Source organism: Carassius auratus, chromosome 7, assembly GCF_003368295.1.
Source record: "Carassius auratus strain Wakin chromosome 7, ASM336829v1, whole genome shotgun sequence".
In the NCBI taxonomy this organism is placed as follows: Eukaryota; Metazoa; Chordata; class Actinopteri; order Cypriniformes; family Cyprinidae; genus Carassius; species Carassius auratus.
Window position 1 is genome coordinate 5811246 of NC_039249.1, and position 15814 is coordinate 5827059.

Below are 15814 nucleotides of genomic sequence, written 5' to 3' on the forward strand. Positions count from 1 at the left end.
TATTTCCCAGATGGCCTAGCCCAAGATTTGTACAAAAGAAACTCTAAATGTTCATTAAAGAAATAAATATATATACAATAAATTCAGCTTCACCTAATTATGTAAAGAATATGAGCTGCTAACCCATTCCCTCATCTTCTAAAAGCAGATTGCACTGTAAAATGGAAAGCAATTACATGAGTGTATCTCCTCCCATTTGAACTTTGGAAACCCTCTGCCGTGGCGTTCCCAACATGTGTAGTCATTCTTTCTGTTCTACACCACTTCTTGCCTCTCAAACTGTGCTCTTCAGGTAAGTTGATTTCATACATGTAAAAATAATAATAATAAGCATCCGTATGGATCATACAGAAGCTCTGTGATATTTGTATGGCTTTGGTTTATTCTTATGATAAGAAACGCTGATCAGAATCATTGTATGGAATCATTTTGGTTCAGTAATGCTCATCTTAAAATATTATTGTACTGTAACATTGTTATGGCTTTTAAATGTTTTATACTCTGTGAAACTTTTCTGTCTATACTTAAACTTTAACTTCAGTTCAATTGATTTTGAAAATTTTAAGCATAATCAAAATGGCTTTTATTTCAGATTAAACTATATTAAACCAACTTAATAAAAAGTCAAACTGAATCTCATACAGCTTAAAATATGTTGAAATTGGTTGAATTGTTTTGATAAGTGACAGTAATGGAAAAACATGTTGCATATGTTACATTAAAAACATACAATTTAGTGGATGATGTTAAATCCAATGCTGCTTTATATAGGATTGTCTATAAAGTATTTAATGCAATTACATCCGAACTAACTTTAGGATTACAAAAAATAATAGGAGTAATCCCTTACTTTACATTCAAGGGAAATTGAATTACTGTAATTAATAAAACCTAACCCAGATAGGGACAAAAATGCAAAATAAAAAAGAAAATGATAGTTTAAACTTTATATATCTTTACTAAGGTAGTAAACACACACACACACACAAAATGTAAAGCAAAAATTGTGTAAAACTGAGGTGGGTGAGTTTCGACATCTGGTTTTTGTCAAGGCATGATATCTCATTCTCTCATTAGGAAAGGTTAAAATATTGCACCATGATTTGCACCGTTGCATCTTTAGTCAAGCTGTCGACGTGTTCAGACATTGCATGTGTGGGGGAGAAATTCTCCAAAATCAAAGCCCAAGGCTAATGATGCTTTACATGCTGTTTTAATATGTGTGGAAATATTAACACCTTGCATTGTGTCTTGTGTTTAAGCAGAATCTGTATTACAAGAGCAATGCTGCTGTTATGGATAGGACTATCTCTCACATGGTCTGGTATAGTACACTCTTATGTGAATCTAATGATAGGAGAATAAATCCTGGCAAGAACTTGTCCACGGCTGTGCTTCCCAAAAGCATTATATATACAGTAAATACACTCTCAGAAAAACAGAATAATTCTATCACTGGAATAGCACCCTTTCAAAAGTTACTAAAAGGCACACTTTGACTACTACTATGTACTTTTAAAGTACTAATATGAACCATTTAGGAGTGAATAAGGTATAAATACTGTATATAACTTAATTTGTGCCTCAGGGCAGTGGTGTCCACAGACCTCCCGAGGGGAAGGGGCGAAATGGCGTTACATGGGCACAATCGTGGACTGTTTGGGGTTTTGGAGTTTTTTTGTTTAGTTTAGTTTTTTGAAATATCATAATTTTATCACGGTTCTTATAGTCATGTTGGGTTTTCTATTTTCCAGGCTGTTCGAGCATCACAACCAAACTTATTTCCCTATTATAAAGCCTTTTAAGGTCACAAAATATGAAAAAGTATGGCGGATATAGGCCAAAGTGATATAGGCCACAACTGTTTCTTTCAGTTGTTTACTTTCATTTTAGACATATACAACTGAGTCTATACATAAACCTTGTGTGTTTTGACAGTATTAAAACATAACTTAGTTCAGTAATCAGGCACAGTTTGAAGGGCTTTTTCGTTTTCATGTGCGCACTTTGAGTGTGCTCAGAAAAACCACATGTCAGAAAAGCACATGAATGAAACGTTTAAATAACCAGTAAGGCTTTAAAGCAGATGCAAAAAGAATGCAGTCCCATGAGAGTAGCCTAAATCTAACGCTATGTTAACACCAGAGATGTATAGTAACGAAGTAGAACTACTTCACTACTGTACTTAAGTACTAAAAGGCGGTATCTGTACTTTACTAGAGTATTGTTTTTTTCTCCTACTTCCACTTTTACTTCGGTACATATTTTCGCTGAGTTTAATACTTTTACTCCGATATTTTTTTTATGTGCTGCATCGTTACTCGTTACAATTATAATAATGTTACGAATCATTCCATTACAAACCACTGCCAGAACTGTAGATGGCAGGTTTGATGAAGCTGGCACATCATTGAGCGAATCAAGCGATTAAGAAGACTGCGCGTGCTGACTTGAACTGCTGTGAAGAGAGAGATGAACACCGAACCGAGCCAGATAATGACTCGTTCACGAGTCAAGAACCGGTTGCATCGGTTTTCGGATGACCAGTAACGTTAGTTCTTTCTGACAGTTCGATTCAATAAACCAGTTGAAGAAAACAGTTCACCGATTCTTTTGCGCTCGATGCAATGGCGTCATTGGCGTTGACTGCACCTGGGCTCATAACATTAACACAGAATCAGTTCAGAATCAATCACCAAAAGAATCAGTTCGGTTCAGACGCTCTGTGTGTCGGTTTGCTTCACGCTAAATCACACATGCGCAGTATCATCAGCTCATCGGTTCACGAATCAGACGCGTCTGACAGAAACGGTTCTTGACTCGTGAATGAGTCATTATCTGGCTCGGCTCGGTGTTCATCTTCATTTCTCTCTTCACATCAGTTCAGTCAGTGTACTGTTTGAGTCAATGAATTACTCCGGGATATTGGTTTGTTTTAACTCAGAGGGAGTGTCAGACACATTAAACAAGTTAAGCTTAATTCATCTGTGGATTAATGCGTATTGGAGACGCAAACTGTTTAAAACGATTCAGTTCGATTTGGTGGACTGTTTCAGAAAGATCCGGTTACATCGAATGATTCGTTCGCGAACCGGATATCACAAACTGCTTTGTGTTTAACTGTCTTACAACAGACACGGAAGAGAAGACAATGCTGAATAAAGTTGTAGTTTTTGCTATTTTTTGACCAAAATGTATTTTCGATGCTTCAAAAAATTCTAAATGACCCTCTGATGTCTTAAGGGTTTGAAACAACATGAGGGTAAGTTATTAATGACATCATTTTGCAAATTGGGCTAACTAACCCTAGTAACCGTTTTTTGTTTACAAGAAGTTACAGTCAAAGGAATTGTGATTGTCCTTTAGGTTAATCATTTGAAATAGTAAAAACAATATGTTCAAACTTTTGACTATTTTCTTTAATAGCTACATAACACAATACTTCTACTTTTACTTTCAGTACTCGAGTAGTAAATTTTAAAATAGACTACTTGCAATACTTAAGTACAAAAAATGTTGAATACTTTAGTACTTCTACTTAAGTGTGGTGCTTAAAGAGCACTTCTACTTCTACTCAAGTCACTTTTTTGATAGAGCACTTGTACTTTTACTCAAGTATGGTTCTCTAGTACTTTATACATCTCTGCTTAACACCATAGACTGTATGGTTAACACTGACTTTAATGTACGGTAACTTATGTCTCAAAGGGACCAACGCCACTGCCTTAGGGTACTGCTCTGGTGACAGATTTGGACCTTTTTTGTCTGAAATAAACCATACATCAATGGAAAGATTATTTAGTCAGCTTTCAGATGATGAATCAGAGTATGAATCTCAAGACTGGTTTTGTGGTCTAGGGTCACATATGATAAAATTATACAATCAGGTTTTTCAAAGTGTAACAATTTTATGACAATTTTAAACAAAAAATAAAGTACTACAATAAAAATAATTTAATGATGATTACTATTGTATAAGATGGGATTTATTTAATTATATATATATATATATATATATATATATATATATATATATATATATATATATATATATATATATATATATATATATATATTACTTATATGTGACCCTGGACCACAAGAAAAATTAATTGAGATTTATATATCATCTGAAAGCTGAATAAATAAGCTTTCCATTGATGCATGGTTTGTTAGGATCAGAAAGTATTTTGAAATCTGGAATCTGAGGGTGCAATTTTTTTTAATAAAATATAAATAAAATCACCTTTAAAGTTGTCCATATGAAGTTCTTAGCAATGCATATTACTAGTCAAAAATGAAGTTTTGATATATTTACAGTAGGACATTTACTAAATATCTTCATGGAACATTATCTTTACTTAATATCCTAATGATTTTTGGCATTAATTTTTTTTTTATAATTTTGACCCATACAATGACTTTTTAGCTCTCACTACAAATATACCCCAGTGACTTAAGACTGGTTTTATGCTCTAGAATTACTTGTAAAGATAAAATATACAAAATGAATTAAGATTTGTAATATGCTAAAAGTTGTTTCCTCCCCAAAGGCACAATCGGGTTTACGATCCACAGCATGAAGGCAGGTCTGTGTCTAGAGGACTCGTCTGAAGGAGTTGTTGAGTTAAGGTCATGCAGTCTGGACTCGGTCCTGCAGCAGTGGAAGTGGACAGATGACTGGTTCCTGGTAAACACAGGCACCCTGAGGTGTCTTTCTGCCCTCCACACTGACACAGTCCAGACTATCGCTTGTGATTCTGGTGAACATGTCAAATGGCAGTGCAAAGCTCAACAGCTCATCAGTCTGCAAAACTCTCTGGTATTGAGCACTGAGAGAGGAAAACTCAGACTGAACGCGGGTCAACATGACACCTGGACATCTCTGGATGCAGGTGACATCTGCCAGAATAAACTGAGTGAGTAGAGGCATAAAAAACAAAGTAATCATTACTAATATTTATTTAATACTTTATTTTAATTATGTGTCTGAATTGTCATGTTCATTTTATCTGGGTTGACATATCACGCTCCCAATCCCTTAGGGAAGGAAAATATATTTACCAATATATTTCTTAAAATATATTGTGATATATTGTAATATATTATTTTCCCTTTTTATTTTCTAATATTTAATATATTTGAATACATTTAATAATATATTGATGATACATATATTATATAATATATTGCAAAATATACAAATGATTGCCGCTTTTAATATATTGCAATATATTGGAAAAATATAAATATATATAAGAATATATGCCTAATATATTATATGATATTTTCCAATATATTGCAATATATTTTTGTTTCATAAGGGATGCTACATTTATTTGATCATTTATTTTACAATTTAACATAACTGCTTTCTATTGTAAAATCAATCTAAAAAGCTTATTGTCTACACCCTTGATGTATTGAAACATTTTTGATGTATTTTTGATCAAAATAAATTAAGTAAAAGTATTGAATTCAATCAATTCTCTGCGTGTATGTACCGTACACATAATATAAAATAATTGTCACTTATAATGTACAAGAAAGTGTATTTCACCCTAAAATAAAAAATAAATCAATGTGAAAAGAAACTCCACTGACCTTCTTCACTTCTTCTCTTTTGTTGTATTAAGCTGTGATATATAAATATATATCTCATCTTCATCGATTCTCACAGGATCCAGAAGAGAAACTGACTTAGAGGCAGATGAGTTTGACTTTGTTGAAGGGCCGCCTAAACCAGGAATGACAGAGGCACAAATGAAGTTTTTACAGTGGTATTACCGCACAGAGGACCGTGAGTGTGGAAAGCTTGCATTTACTCTGCTGTCCTGTTTTATTCATGTTTACATAATTTCATTTCCCCATGTATGAAATGGCCTGAATGACTTGGAGGTTGCCATGAGAAAAAACTAAGCACTTTGTATCACAGTAATACTCACAAATGGTTCAGTGCCGTTCTTTTGTTAAACAGCAACATCGTGGAAGTTTGGCATGCTGGCATTTGCGTCTCTGGGTATTCTGATTGGTGCGATGCTGTTGGTCATGGGCATGATGGCTAATAGGTTAGTGTTACACACACACACTAAATAGCAAATCCCAGTTGCTTGACTTTTATTTGAAATATATAGACAGAGAGAGAGAGAAAGAAAGAAAGAGAGAGAGATCATGGAATATTCTTCCATAACTTCCATTTCTGCTTCGTATACAGGAACAGGAAGCGAATAGCCAAATACAAAGCAGCCTCAAAAGCCACAGCGGTGGAACCTGAAATGGAGGAACTGCAGGCCATCGTCACTGATAAGGTCACAGAGGTCAAGGAGGAGAAAAAACATTTTACCCCATCTGAACCAATTACTACATATAACAGCCATAGGGAACGGGATTGGGAAGATAGCAAAGCCTCCGAGGGACTGAAGCCCGGAGAAATTGTGGTGACCTGGAAGGACGGGAATGTGTCTACTCTGTATCCTGAACCTGTGGAGGAAGGACAAGGGGAAGAGGACGTCCACAGCACAAACGCAGAGTCTCTGTCGCAAAACTCCCCCCAAGTAATAGCTTCATCTGAGACAACTGCATTATAATTTAGTCCTACTGTTTGTGATCATTTTAACACTTTATTCAAGATGGCATCGGATTGGTTGATAGACTATTGTAGAGTCAACCCAGGACTGTAACCACACCCACGTGATTCAATTTAGCGGTCAATCAAAATATATATATTTTTTCAGTGGAAGTTTCTTTCACATTGGCAGCCAAAAATGTTTAAATGTTTTGAAAGAAATTATATAGTGAACAGTTATTTTAAATGCTTATAATATTACTGCTGTACTGTATTTTGTTTAAATAAATGGTGCGCATTAGAGATTTCTTTCAAAAACATTAAAGGCATTAAAAAAAACGTAATTACTTTTTAGAATAACTTATAATAACTGCCAGTGTATATTATTACACTGGTTTTCCCTAAGCTAACAAATATGCTTATAGCTTTGGGTCAACCAACCATTTTTATGATTACATAATATATTTACACATATATTCATTTCACGTTTTGGAGTTGATGTTTCAAAAGGTTAGTTTTAGATTTTTTTTTTTTTATAAAGAAAAAAAATACTTTTTTTGTGTGCAGGATATAGTGTATTGGATATAGTGCATGAAAATTGGTCATGAACTACATTTTTTTCTAAACCATACAGTAATAGTGTACCATGCAAGCTTATACGGATTAAATCAAATATTTAATCTTTATATTTGTCTTTTTATGCTCCCCATATGAAGCAGTGTAAATATTCTCTATATTCGCAATGTGATGCAAAACAATACACTTAATAGTTACAATGTTTAATCAATACAAAAAAATTTTTTTTTTACAGTTTGACAAGAACTAATAAAAATTAAGGCGCTTATTTTGTCCTGAAACTTTCTTTGGTATACTGTGCATAATTAGGTTTTTTGTTTGATGTGTATAAAAATGAACGACCAAATGATTTCTGTAAAATTAATATATCAAGTGGAAATTGGTTTTATCACAATAGAATACAAGTGCAAAAATTGGTGAAACAAACAAAACAAAAAGAAATCAACAATTATAACAATATAATCAGCAATGCTAACCAAGACATTCATTAGCACTCTGATATACTGTTCATATACTGTACTTTTCATAAAGTTACCGCTATCTCAAGTTCATGAGAAATGTTGTAATCCTTCAGGTCCTGTTTGTTTTCATGCTAAATGAGCTGATACGAAATCAAAACAAGCATTCCTCCTTGTAGATACTCTAGGCAAAGCATCAGAAGATCTTGAAGCCCTTGAGCAGTGTAAGCGTGGGGGCTCTCCGTTTGCTCTGAGCTCTCGAGGACTTGACCGTAACCAGCTTAGCAGTGGCTGGGGTGGGCAGCTCTTTATAGCAGGTGGTGAGCGGAGGGGCGGAGGACAGGCTGATCGCAGACTTGTCTTCGCTGATGAAGAGCGGACGGATACTCCTCTCCGTCTCTCGTCGCACTTCTCGAACAGCTTCATGAAAGATCTGCTGAACGGAGAGGAAGTCCAAGCAGGCAGAAACTTCAAAGAACAGGCAACCGAACCGCAAGGCCAGAGCGGCACCATCCGCCTTGCTCACCTGTCTAAAAAAGATGTATTATAAAATGTTTATTTAGCCAACTCATTATAAAAAGCATGTTTTCATTAACTTTCCTCACATAAAATGCAGCCCTTTAATAAAATTACTATTTAATTCTGAAACATAATATATGCTAATAAAAAAAAAACAAAAAAAATCCTGAAAAAAGTATCATGGGTTAAACAGAAAAAAATATAAAAAAATAAAAAAAGTTTTTAACATTAATAATAAGAGGAAATGTTTCTTGAGCAGCAAATCACCATATTAAAATGATTTCTGAAGGATCAAGTGACACTGAAGACTGGAGTAATGATGCTGAAAATTCAGTACTGCATCACAGAAATAAATTATTTTTTAAAATATATTGAGATAGAAAACAGTTATTTTAGATTGTAATAATATTTCTCAACATTACTGCTTTTACTGAATTTTTTTGATTAAATAAATGCAGCCTTGGTAAGCAGAAGATAATTTTTTTTTTTAATCTTACCAACCCCAAACGTTTGAAGCATACCATGTAAATACTAAAACGTTATCATGTAATAATGGATAAAAACAAGACATAATAGAAATAAAAAGTGCATATGATAACTACAGCCTTAAGTAAAATTGCAAATAAAGAGTTAAAGCAATAAAGAGTTAAAGAAACTCTCTAATGTAATAGGAATGGCACAGCAGAAAAAAAAACTGGGGATGAGCAGTCAAAGCTTTTATTTAAAATCCAGCTGGCAAAGAAGCACACATTATTCTGCGGTTACATAAACAGATAGATTTGATTAAGCCCAGCTGTATTATGGTCATTTCAAGTATGATACTGCATAAATCATGCACTCTGTTTGCATAATAAAAGGAAAATATAAAGGCGATAAATGGTCATTTCCTGGACCAATCAAATCTTTCCTTAAACATATAGGGTCATGAGAAACTGAAATCTAAATAACTTGCGGTGGTACTGAGCATAATTGTTGTAAATATATCCAGTCACAGGTCATACGTTCTTTCAGTTAAACTAACAAAAGGACATTCATACAACTATGTAAATGCACTATTTCCTGCTCTGCTTGGTTAGTGTTTTGACTAACACACTCTTGACACAGGAAATCTGTCTGTTTAAGATTTACTCGTAAAGGAATAGTTCACCCATTTTCATGTAGATTAGTTTGTTTCTTCATCAGAACTTTTTTTTTTTTTTTTTAGAAATATAGCATTACATCACTTGCTCACCAATGGATCCTCTGCAGTGAATGGGTGCCGTCAGAATGAGAGTCCAAACAGCTGATAAAAACATCACAATAGTCCACAAGTAATCCACATGACTCCAGGGAAGCAAAGAACTGCATGTTCATAATAAACAAATCCATCATAAAGACCTTTTAACTTCAAACCACTGCTTCCAGCCACAATGTGCATCCTCTATTCATAACACTGCTTTCCCCAGAGAAAAAGTTGTCTCATCTGAATCAGGAGAGAAATATGCACAATTCAAACACTGTTTGTAAGTGAAAACAGTAACTCTAAACAAATATGTTGGGGGATTTTGATGTGAGAGGATAACAGGAGATGGACTTCTTCACTGGAGGACGCGTTATATGGATTATGGACACATCTTTTGGTCAGAGCGAGGCAATGGTTTAAAGTTATAACTAATGATGGATTTGTTTCTTACAAACACACCGCTTTTTAATTCACAAGATGTTAACTGATGGACTGGATGTTTTTATCAGCTGTTTGGACTCTCATTCTGACGGCACCCATCCACTGCAGAGGAAGTGATGCAATGCTAAATTTCTCCAAATCTGTTCTGCTGAAGAAACAAACTCATCTACATTTTAGATGGCCTGAGTTTAAGTAAATCTTCTGCAAACTGTCATTTTTGGGTGAACTATTCTTTAAGATCACCAGGCATTATAGCCTACATGTGTGCTGTAATAATGTAACAGAAGGATGTTTAATTCACCTGTATCTCTCCATGTCCACCTTGTTTCCTAAAAGAATGACAGGACCTTCTGGCTGCAGGCCTTTTGAGTACAGAGTCACAGCCTCCAAGTACTGCTGGCAGGCCTCAAAGCTGGTCCGGTTGTCAATGCTGTAGACAATGATGAAGGCATTGGCCCAGCCTAAATAACGCTCACAGTTGACTGGTCCATCCTGATTTAAATGAAGACAGATTTGTTTGCATACTGTAAAGATGCCATGGTTATGCAACAAACTTCCATTATGAGAAAGTAAAGCATCAACCATAATGAAAAGATCAATCTGAGATAAATGTGAGGTGTCAATCTTCACAAAGAAGAGTATTGTTAAAAGAGACAAATAGACATCATTACCTGATCAGCCGTGTCCATCACTTTAACCAGAACTGGCTGCTGGTCCACAACTTCTTCTGAAGAGTAGGTATCTTCTGAAAATTAAATACGCAAAAAGATACTGCATGTGTTTAAAAAACTGAATCAGAAACATTAAAACACTGCGCTCCAGCTCAAGTTTCATGACAGTTGCATAATGGGTTTTAACTTCAGTTGAAGTCTCTTTTTATTTTGGTTCTTCTCTAATAAAGATGACATTTCGGTTCCTGACATCCATGTGTGTTTTATAATTTATTGTATTATTATTTTATATAAAGATTTCATAAAATAATTACACTGGAACAAAATGTGAAAATGCGATACAACTACAAAGAATGAAATTGAAGAAAGAAATATACGGTGCATTGGAAAAAGACTTAAGAATTTTTTTTAAAGTGGTTTGGCAGAGACAAAGTCAAGCTTGTCATTTTATTAATGTAAAATCTGTCAGTATAAACTTCAGCTTTTTATCTTCTCCCAATGAAAAAAAAAACACGGAACTGGGGACTTTTATGTAAAATCCTTTAAAGTTTTAAAGCCACCCATCTATGGCTCTGAGTCGCCCTTAATTATATCTGTATGAAACTAAACTGCCCTGAAGTTAATGCTCCAGTAAGGTAAAAATAATCTGTATGATCGACGTTTTATTTTAAAATCAGGACCATAATCACCATAGACATTGAGGAGGACACGTCTCCTATAACCAGATGTTCAGTCACTCATTATTGTTTTTCAATGATCATTTGTTAAAACTCACCAAGGTTTGGGTCATATTCACTGATGAAGCGCTTCGTGAGGAATTTCACTGTAAGTGCTGCAGGGGACAGACAAACTTCCTGTAAATCTAAGTTTGGAAATATTTGCAATTACATAACAGAGCATCTCAACAGGATAACTCAACAGGGATTTTTTTTTTTTTTTTTTTTTAAAGCATTTTTCTTAAATGCAAATCTCATTATGGGGAAAAGTTTTCTCTCGTGGTAAACCACCTAATATCATTAACAAATAATAGCATGACATTCATTAATAAAATCATAATCAACATTATGCAAAACTGTTCTGATACAATAGTTCAGATAGCATTGAATATAAATACATAAAGTAAAATACTAAGTCAAAACGATTTACAAAACATTCAAGGACACATTTTTCAGTGTTCCCCCCAAAATTAAATGTACTACATACATTAAGAATATGTCATGAGTTGTGACCAAAGCATAATAATTAAACTATGTTATTATGAACATTGCATGTTAGTCATACCTGACTTTCCCGATCCATTAGCTCCCAAAATCACTATGTTACACTCCGAAGGCTCATGCTCAGGAACAGTGACAATGTTGCAAGTTCTTGCTTTCCCAAACATCAGAGACATCCTGAAGACAGGATGAGATAGAGTAATAATGAACACATGAGGAAGCAGATCCAAATCAAAGAGCCCATTAGACACAGTGCAAGTGTGCTTTGATCTTCAGTTCATACCTGGATGATGCTGATGCCTGATTTCTCAGCAGCGCTCTCTGCAAAACAGCTGGATCGCGTTATACTTCAGTATAAAAGACATGTCCACAACCACCCAAGACTCAGATGCAAGACTGTTTTCTTGTTTTTCCAGGACATTAGAAGCCTCTTTGGTTCGGAGAGGATGTGGAGAGAGGAGAATGAACAGTGAAATGATGGGATATTCTGGTTCGGTGGGCTGGAGCATACGATGGACTCAATCTATGCAGTGGATCCGCCTCCCATGAACATACTGTACAAATAAACTTCAAAACCCATACTCTACAATAATTATTTTTTAAAAACGTGTTTAATAAATCAATCCTCCTAACTTACCTTTACCAATCGTCGAATTATCCAATGACTTTTGAGAAGATTTACAGGAAATTGCCGTGGGGAACTTTTTGTTGACGCTCGAATCGCTCTAAAACCTCTAACGGTAACTTTACGACGTTTTAAACAAAACACTAAAAATTATTTGTAATGTTTTCAATTAAGTGATAAATAAGTACAACATTTAGTTACGTCAAAGTTTCAGCAAAAAAAATAAAATAAAATAAAAAACGGTCCCAAATGAACCAAAAGTGTTCGCTACTGTTCCCACGGTTACATCCACCAGATCTAGGGCCTCAGTAATTTTGTGGTGGATTAAAAACAAAAAAGATTCTTTTTTTGTTTTTACTGTAATAAAATGCTCAAATGTAAGAAAAGTATTTTCTTTTGCGATTCATTTGACAGCTCGTTTGCCTTCAACTGTCGAAGTTTAAACGCGTTTCGTAATTTGCGTCACGATTGATTATCAGATGTAATAGTTTGGCGTCACTGTTTTTTTTATTTTTTATACCTCTTTGAACGGCAAATAAACATTACCATTGGAAAATTCTGTTATCGATTACTTATACTCTCAAGTTGTTCCAAAAAAGGCTTCTTTCTTTGGTTGGACACAAGATATTTTGCTGTTGCTTACCAAACAGTTGCTGTTGTTGCCATCGACTTACACGGTGTTTTTTTTCATACCATGGAAATAAGTTGCTACTGGCAACTGTTAGTTTCTAGTCTACAATAAATAAAAACAAATATAAAATGTAATTATTAATTAATTTTTATTATTAATTAATCAATATCAATAAGTATTTAAAATGAGTTTAAATTAGTTACTCCTATAGCAAGACGGCCTATTTACAGTGGCATTTCTATGACGTTTGGGCTTATGCTCTGTAAAAGTCAGAGAAATATTCTTCTAACTCAAAGAATATATATTATTTGGAGTCGCAATATAACAATTAAACAGTCTCCTGTCTGCAATCTAATCGACTGTGCTTTTGAAGGCATCCCCTATATCCAATTGGACTGTACTCAGTCTTTTTATTTTCATTTGGTTATTTTGAGCAGTCACATGTTCACCTGGAATGCTGACCCACAGCAAAGACCGACCCTTACAGTCATACCATTGTTCCAGCTTTAGGCATTTCACCTGTTCATCAAAAGGAGAAAATGAAATTTTCAGCCTGCTTTTAATGCCTGCCAAGAACAAAAGGTATTAAATAACCATGATGACGGCTGCCCTCTACAGCGATGGCTATCTGAAACTGCTTTCCTAGCAGCATAATGCTGCTACGCTTTTCACTTCTGTGTTCTATTCTTGTAGTTTTTAGGAGTAATACAGACACTGCAGACTCGGTCAAATGCATCTGCCTTGCTTTAGAAGACATCATGGATAGTCAATAGTGCTGTGAATGTCTTCAAAGACAGGTTTGACTTTGCAGAAATGGATTTTTGTAGAAGAAAATGACAGGAGGTAACTTGATGGAGACGAGCACAGAAATGAATGTGAGATTTTGTGAAAGTATCTTTACTATGGACAGAATCCTCCTGGAGCAGCATTGTGAATACCTTCGAGCTCTTTTCCAATCTGGGACAAAAGAGTGCATGGAGGATGAGATTTGTCTTCATGTGCTGAATGTTCAGTAGCCTTCCATGTGCTATATGAGGAAATTGTCAATGCCATCCAATGTGCCGCGTTTCTTCAGAAAGAGCTTCTAACTAACATCTAACTCATCAATGTTATCAATTCAGACAACTGTCTTCTAATGTTTCATGCAGCGTCCACTTTTAGGCTATTGAAACTTTTCAAAAGTGCAGCTTTGTTCATTCGCGACATGTATGCAGACCTCAAAGAAGATGTGAAGTGCTTGCCAGAGGATTTGATTGAATATTTTGAGTCTCTTGTTCCTAGTACATACGTCACCGTTGGCTCTCATTCGTTTGTTATCTTGATGAGGATGAGAAAGCCTCTCAACGCCAGCACCACCATGGCAGGAGTTACGGTTTTAGACAACATCTCTACATTGTCAGAGGATATTTCCAGTAAAGTTGTGGATTCTGGTTTCTGCTATGATGTTTCTACAGAAACTTGGACATTTTTCAGCCATCATCAACTTTGCTACAACTGTGCTTTGGTAGGCCATGTGGGCAACCTTTATATCATCGGCGGAGAGTTTGAGAAATGTTCTCTGTGGAGAAATATGAAGTCTCTTTGGACACCTAGAGCTTCGCTGCTCATCTTTCAAGACCTGCGCCGTGTGGATGTTCTTCTTGAGAATGCCAAAGCAAAGCAAAATGCTTTGCTTTGAAAGATAATGGAGTTGAGATCTCCTCTGGCCTCAGCTCAAATGCTTCTGGTACATTGTGTTGACAGAGTTTATTAATAATAGCGGTAAATGTTACGTAACAGCGGATTCCTAGCATTTCACCTAATTTGACATTAGTTTTGTGCCTCAAATATTTTAAACAGCAGCAAAAGAGAAAGGTTGCGGGAGGGATTTCAATTTTTTTTATTACTTTTTAAAAAATGAGGTAAGTGGCTGTAATTCACATAATTGGAAATCAGTAATTCTTTATGCAATATGTATTCAGTCTTACAAACCTACATTGTTCTTTGTGCAACTAGTGCAAAATTTCAAGCCTCTCTTTCCTTTCTCTAATCAGTCCATTCACTTATTTTGTGTTAAATCTGATTAACATTAAATTATTCACACACTGCCAGAACAGCACAGACCAGTTGGAGGCAAATGCAATGGAAAACGAACAGCCCCTATAAATCTCCATGTCTGTATTACACATGATTGATGGTCATTACAGTATATGTTGCCATGGCCACATGAGACCAAAATATAAAAACATATATCAAACATGCCATCTGTAAAATGCAATCCCTGGTGTAGCGCCGGGGTCATATAAGGCCACAAGGAAAGAGCGCAGGACCTTGAAGACTGTGAGAGAAAGTTTCAGATCAGTTGGGAGGAGAAACATGACCATCAGAAATGTTACTTTATTCATACAATCATTTATGGCCTCATAAAGTGGTAAGAGTGTAACAGTGTGGCGACTCGTTGACTGTTCAAACACTCAAATCACATTCAGACATTCCTGCAAGCTTTCGTAATGATTGTAGAAGGTCCTCTCATTACTTGGGAACCTGAAGACACACTGATAACTAATCATGTTACCACAATGAAAACATTGTGTCCAGCCTCTGGCAGCCTGACAACAGAATCTATAGATCTTGGCAGGACTTTGCTATTCGCTCTTGATGTCTGGCATTGTTTAACACTGAAGGTAACCTTTTATAGGAACTTTGCCATATAATAATGTTCACAAATACCAAAGTGAAATTGACAAATGAAACTGCGTGTTGACCTCACACAGATTTCACAAATGCTAGGTTTTTTTCTGAAACGAGAACAATGAGACATGGGCATTATTGTTTAGATTTCGGTTGTCTTCCAAATATTTCACTGACATTTCATATTGAATAGTCTTTTTTTTTTATAAGTGGTCATCT

General features: G+C 35.2%; 2 protein-coding genes and 1 pseudogene across 7 annotated transcripts; 2 read left to right on the forward strand and 1 right to left on the reverse strand.

Annotated features, from left to right (window-relative positions):
* The first annotated feature begins 144 nt into the window (after positions 1-144).
* On the forward strand, positions 145-7251 carry LOC113105653 (uncharacterized). Its single transcript, XM_026266862.1, has 6 exons — positions 145-292; positions 1266-1324; positions 4554-4919; positions 5681-5800; positions 5978-6068; positions 6215-7251. The coding sequence occupies exons 1-6, from the start codon at positions 234-236 to the stop codon at positions 6585-6587; spliced, it is 1068 nt and encodes a 355-aa protein (XP_026122647.1). The 5' UTR covers positions 145-233; the 3' UTR covers positions 6588-7251.
* Positions 7252-7390: 139 nt separating this feature from the next.
* rasl12 (RAS-like, family 12) lies at positions 7391-12983 on the reverse strand. 6 transcript variants are annotated; one of them, XM_026266864.1, is made up of 7 exons: positions 12938-12983; positions 11953-12099; positions 11734-11846; positions 11228-11314; positions 10453-10526; positions 10083-10273; positions 7391-8129 (listed from the first exon to the last, which is right to left on the reverse strand). In XM_026266864.1, the coding sequence occupies exons 3-7, from the start codon at positions 11843-11845 to the stop codon at positions 7796-7798; spliced, it is 798 nt and encodes a 265-aa protein (XP_026122649.1). In that variant the 5' UTR covers position 11846; positions 11953-12099; positions 12938-12983; the 3' UTR covers positions 7391-7795. The 6 variants fall into 6 exon arrangements, with proteins under 6 accessions (XP_026122649.1, XP_026122651.1, XP_026122650.1 ...); XM_026266866.1 differs by lacking the exon at positions 12938-12983 and adding an exon at positions 12307-12908 and having other exon boundaries at positions 10453-10523; positions 11953-12223; XM_026266865.1 differs by lacking the exon at positions 12938-12983 and adding an exon at positions 12307-12906.
* Positions 12984-13691: 708 nt separating this feature from the next.
* LOC113105369 (kelch repeat and BTB domain-containing protein 13-like) lies at positions 13692-14569 on the forward strand (annotated as a pseudogene).
* The last annotated feature ends 1245 nt before the right edge of the window (positions 14570-15814 follow it).